Source organism: Silurus meridionalis, chromosome 12 (assembly GCF_014805685.1).
Source record: "Silurus meridionalis isolate SWU-2019-XX chromosome 12, ASM1480568v1, whole genome shotgun sequence".
In the NCBI taxonomy this organism is placed as follows: domain Eukaryota; kingdom Metazoa; phylum Chordata; class Actinopteri; order Siluriformes; family Siluridae; genus Silurus; species Silurus meridionalis.
In genome coordinates this window covers 18,781,825-18,787,824 of record NC_060895.1, presented here as the reverse complement: position 1 = coordinate 18,787,824, position 6,000 = coordinate 18,781,825, and the positions used below count along the sequence as shown (strand labels likewise).

The 6,000-nt window shown below is 41.0% G+C and overlaps 1 protein-coding gene across 1 annotated transcript in view; it reads left to right on the top strand.

Moving 5' to 3' along the window:
- The window catches only part of clstn2b (calsyntenin 2b), a 265,401-nt gene that overhangs the window by 238,404 nt on the left and 20,997 nt on the right, over nucleotides 1-6,000 (top strand). The window contains exons 10-11 of the mRNA XM_046863463.1: nucleotides 2,793-2,959; nucleotides 4,732-4,880. Of these exons, the coding sequence (XP_046719419.1) occupies nucleotides 2,793-2,959; nucleotides 4,732-4,880 (316 nt within the window). The remainder of the gene's footprint in view (nucleotides 1-2,792; nucleotides 2,960-4,731; nucleotides 4,881-6,000) is intronic.

The window sequence follows — 6,000 nt, the reverse complement described above, 5'->3', positions numbered from 1 at the left end:
TCAGGTTAGCTTTTGCTTGTGGACTAATTTGGATTCATTGAAAGTTATATATAGTCTGTAATTATACAGGTGTAAGAGCCTTGTGAGTAGTGGGGGAAAGTGTGCATAAGCATTTTACAGTGAGATTAGCTCCACCCACTTTGTATTGAAAATAGAAACTTTGGAAAGGTGTATATAAACATATATATTTTTCTTTTCTTTTTTACTTTGTGTTGAATATATGGGTTTTTTCCCCACAAGACCAACATTAACCTAATTAAAAAGCCATCATGGATTGCCTGAGGCTAAAAGCATATTTAGATATGGTTTTAATAGGCATACTGTTGATGCTCAGTGTAAATTCTGAAGTGAGTTAGATGATGTGGTTTATGGTTTATCTAGGCATGAAAGATTGGTGATTTGGGCAGACTTTAATTGGCATGTAGGTGAAGGGAACAGAGGTGATGAGGAGGTGATGGGTAGGTATGCCCTTAAGGAGAGGAATGTGGAAGGGCAGATGGTGGTAGATTTTGCTAAAAGGATAAAAATGGCTGTGGTAAACACTTATTTTAAGAAGAAGGAGGGTGACGTGGAGCAAGGTGCACACAGGTGGATTATGTTCTATGTAGGAGATGCAACCTGAAGGAGATTGGCGACTGTAAGGTTTTGACAGGGGACAGTGTAGCCAGACAGCATCAGATGGTGATCTGTAGGATGGTTTTGGAGGTGAAGAAGAAGAGGAGGAGAGTGAGGACTTAAAGAAGAAGATGGTTTGAAACTGAAGGAGGAAGACTGTAATGTGAGATTCAGGGAAGAGGTCAGATAGAGCCTCGGTGGTGATGAAGAGGTGCTGGATGATTGGGCAACTACTGCAGAAGTGATAAGTGAGACAGCTAGAAAGGTACTTGGTGTGACATCTGGAAATAGAAAGGAAGACAAAGAGACGTGGTGGTGGAAGTGCAGAAAAGCATAAGGAGAAAGAAGTTGGCAAAACATAATTGGGATTGACAGAGTGATGAGAAAAGTGTAGTACAAGGAGACACGGCAGCAGGTGAAGAGGGATGTGGTGAAAACCAAGGAAAATGCATATGAGGAGCTGAATGAGAAGATGGACACTAAGGAAGGAGAAAATGATTTGTACCGATTGGCCAGGCAGAGGGACCGAGCTGGGAAGGATGTGCTGCAGGTTATAACAATAAAGGATGAAAATGGAAATGTGTTGACTAGTAAAGAGAGTGTGTTGAAAATGGAGGAAATATTTTGAGCAGCTGATGAACGAGGAAAATGAGAGAGAGAGAAGGTTGGATGGTGTGGAGATGGTGAAGCAGGAAGTGGATAGGATTAGTAAGGAGGAAGTGAGAGCAGCGATTTAGAGGATGAAGAGTGCAAAGTCGGTTGGACCAGATGACATACCAGTAGAAGCATGGAGATGTTTAGGAAAGATGGCAATGGAGTTTTTATCCAGGATGTTCAACAAGATTTTGGAAGGTGAGAGGATGCGTCAAGAATGGAGAAGCAGTGTACTGGTACCAAACTTTAAGAATAAGGGAGCTGTGCAGACCTGCAGTAACTACAGGGAAATTAAGTTGATCAGTCACACCATGAAGTTATCTGAATGTGTAGTGGAATCCAGGCTGAGAGAAGAGCTGACCATCTGTGTGCAACAGTATAGTTTCATGCTGAGGAAGAGCACCACAGACACATTATTTGCTTTGAGAATGTTGATGGAGAAGTATAACGAAGGTCAGAAGGAGTTGCATTGTGTGTTTATGGATTTAGAGAAAGCATATGAAAGGGTACCGAGAGAGGAGTTGTGGTTTTGTATGAGGAAGTCAGGTGTGTCAGAGAAGTATGTGAGGGTGGTGCAGGACATGTATGAGGACAGTGTGACAGCAGTAAAGTGTGCAGTAGGAACGACAGACTGGTTCAAGGTGAAGGATGGACTGCATCAAAGATCGGCTCTGAGCCCTTTCGTGTTTGCAGGTGTGATGGACAATTTGATGGATGAGGTCAGACAGGAGTCTCTGTGGACTATGATGTTTGTGGATGATATTGTGATTTGTGGTGAGAGTAGAGAGCAGGTTAAGAAGAGCCTGGAGAGGTGGAGGTACATGCTGGCGAGAAGGGGAATGAAAGTCAGTAGGAGTAAGACAGAGTACATGTGTGTAAATGAGAGGGAGGGCAGTGGAGGGGTGCAGTTGCAGGGAGAAGAGGTGGAGAAGGTGGAGGAGTTCAGGTACCTGGGGTCAACAGTGCAAAGTAATAGAGAGTGTGTTAGAGAAGTGAAGAAAAGAGTGCAGGCAGGGTGGAGTGGGTGGAGAAGAGTGACAGCAGGAGTGATTTGTGATAGAAGAGTATCTGCAAGAGTGAAAGGGAAAGTTTATAGGACTGTGGTGAGACCTGCGATGTTGTATTGTTTAGAGACAGTGGCATTGAGTAAAAGGCAGGAGGCAGAGCTGGAGGTAGCAGAGCTGAAGATGTTAAGGTTTTCGTAAGAAGTGACGACAATGGACAGGATTATAATTGAGTTTATTAGAGGGACAGCGCATGTAGGACGTTTTGAAGACATGTTGAGGAAGGCAAGATGAGGATGGAGCCACCAGGAAGGAGGAAAAGAGGAAGACCAAGAAGGAGGTTTATGGATAGGGTAAGGAAAGGCATGCAGGTAGTTGGTTTGAAGGAGGCAGATGTAGAGGACAGGAGGGTATGGAGACGGATAGTCGGCTGTGGCGACCCCTAATGGGAGCAGCCGAAGGAGAAGAAGAAGACTGTTAATGCTCAGTGTGTGTGTGTGTGTGTGTGTGTGTGTTTAGGAGGTGAGGTTTCTAAAGCCAGGTTCACGCAGTATTTCCGTGGAAGTCTGTCAGGTCTGACGGTGAGGCCTGGAAAGATCGAGAGTCAGAAGGTGATTTCCTGCCTGCAGGCTTGCAAAGAGGGACTGGACATCACATCTCTGGAGAGCATGGACAAGGGATTAAAGGTAGCACACACACACACACACACACACACACACACACACACACACACACACACACACACACATTCTTACACACACAAAGAATTATTCAGTAAGGACAAATATATAATATAACACGTTTGCAGAAAAAAAAAATGGGGCGACAGATGGAGGGGAAAGGAGGTAAATTAGGCGACTGGTATGTGACTAAAATTCCAAAAATCTCTGCAGCACAGATGTTTTTTTTCTTCACCAGTCTATAATATTTTACACCATGTTTAATCCACAGTGCTGTTGAACTTCCAGTTAGTCAGAAACATTTTATTTAAAATAAAATGTATTTGTAAATCAAATCACAGGTTTTAAAATGAATGCTCTCATTCAAATATGTTCGTGTAACATTTAATAGGAATTGTAAGGTAAGTGCTTTACACACCGGTGTATACGTAAAACATAGTCATAGATAAGGTGAGAATTCTTTTAGAAGACAATTATGTACCATTTTTTTTTTATGAGTTTGTAGTGTTGCTGCTTTATAGCATTTAGAGGTGAAGTTAAAGGTGAAGTTTCTCATATGGGAGAGTCTGCAGAACAGAAACGAGGGATTTGCTGATTCTCAGGAACCTAACAAGCTGCATATTTTGCCTTATTAACTTTAAGTTAGAGAGCCTAGCTAAGAACTGTTGATGGCTATCTAGCATACGTTAAACCTAAGTAATAACATCTTAGAATTATAGCGCATCTTTCTGTAATCTCTCAATCCCAATTGCTTTGGTATAAAAATAGTTTGTTGTGTAGCTAATGAATCCTAAAAAGGCAGACTTCATTGGTGGTTTGAGATGTTTTTAAAAGAACAGATTGCCAGTCTGTTTCAGGTTATAGGTCTCGCCTCGATTAAGCAGATTGGAGCCTGGTCTTGTATTGCTGGAAATACTGCCTGGGAATGTTGCCAAGATGGCTGCTGAGTGGACAGAGTTTACAATGAGGAGTTTGTTCCAATCTTCAGAAAAACACTGAAATCTCTCCTTAACTGCACGTTGCATGTCATCGATCGCATCGATCACTTAAGAATAATAAACACAGAATCAGATTCAGACGCAAATCTCACACTGATAATCAAGTGGTTGCCTGTTTTAAATCCCAGAAGTGCCAGAGAGCTCCTGTTTGCACCTTTGAGTCAGACACTTAACTCCTGAACTGCTCAGCTACGTGTCTCAAATGGAAGATTTGGATGAACGCATCTGCCGGATGAATAAATGTAAATGTACTGCAGGCACCATTTTTCATTTTCTCTCTGTGGCTGCAGTTCTTTTGTTCTTTAGTCTTTAATATTCTTCGGCTTAAGAAAAGATTTTAGAAAACCTACAGAATATCAGAGCTTGAGGAAGACAAAGGAAAGGGAGGGAGGGAGGGAGAGAGAAAGAGAGAGAGAGAGAGAGAGAGAGAGAGAGAGAGAGAGAGAGAGAAAGCAATAAGAAAGATTACAGATCTAGGCCCAAATCTCTTTCATTCCATGGTTCCATGTTTCTCCCTCTTTCTGGTCTGTTTGTCTGTGTTAAGCGGTTTTCCTGTTCATTCCTTTGTTCACTCTTGCCTCACACACATACAGACACACACACACTTTTTCACACTCCTTCATAAACACATTCAAGTAGTCTTTTAAAGCCTTCCACTGTAATAGATACCTTCATAAACAAACCGTCTTCCCTCTGTAATTGACACTTTCATAAACTTACTAGGAAGAAATCACACTGTCTCTCTAAACGCTGGGTGTTTTCTCCCCATGTTTCTGTCAGTTCCATTTTAACCCGGCGCAGTCGGTGCTGGTGATAGAGGGAGAAGATCTGGAGCAGGTCAACGCAGCGCTGAGGAAAGTCTCCTACATCAACTCGCGCCAGTTCCCCACCGCCGGCGCGCGCCGCATTCACATCTCCACCACAGTACAGTACGATCGATACGCTATCACCACTCATTTCATGTCCTCAGTTATTTCAATACCCAGGACTCATCCTTAGGTACACACTACCTCCCACCTTTACAGCATCAGTGTAATAGAAGCATCCAAATTCAGTGTTGGTTTGAGTTTATAAACATGCCCACACTGCCTCAGATATTATTGTCAAGGTGTTCAGAATGCCACAGTCTCATTAAAAGGTTTAAAATGATGGGATGTAATAATAAAATCATACATATTATAAAATTATATAATGATAAAATGATTATTTATATAGTCAAAGCTGCTGCATTTTTCTTTTTTGTCTTATTAACTTTAAAAAAGGCTTCTAAAGGAACTACTCTGTGCAGCTGCTATAATGGAACTAATAGCATGAACTAATTCGTTTAGCAGATTTCTCGTAACATTTAAGATTTCAATCTTGTACCACACAAAATTTGCAAATTATAATAATTATGAATTCATGAATTAATGTCATTGCACATTTTAACTCTATATTTCCATACATTTATTTGGAAGGGTCAACAAGTTAGTTTTTTCTTACATTACATTATATAGATCACCAGACTCTCCTGTATTGTCTGAAAATGAAGTTAATTCAATTCTTCTTAATTTTACCAAGAAACTGGAATGGATAAAATAACATTTTAAATAACATCAACAAAATACATCATGATATCTATTCCTTACTTCAAATGATTGGACATTTATTCTGTAACATTGAAAAATAGCATGAATGTATTCATTATCTGAACCCCATCATGCATCTCTCCCCAGTCCAGTCTCTTTTTCATTATGACTGTGGAATGATAAGCCTTTAGTGGGTTACTAAACTGGCTTATTTCACCACAGCTCTGCTATTCAGAGGATAAAATATTTCAGCTGTGATATTTTGGGGTCTGTTTTCAGCTCTGTTGCTGCATTTTTTTTTCCTTTTTTTCCTTGTCTTTTTCTTCTCTGCTTTGATTCTTGTTCTATCCCAAAGCGGTTTTATCTGCTTACTTACTTGTGTGTGTGTGTGTGTGTGTGTGTGTGTGTGTGTGGGTGTGGGTTTTGACGTGAGACTATTACCACTGTCGGACTTCTGTACCCCAAGGGACCATGTGAATAT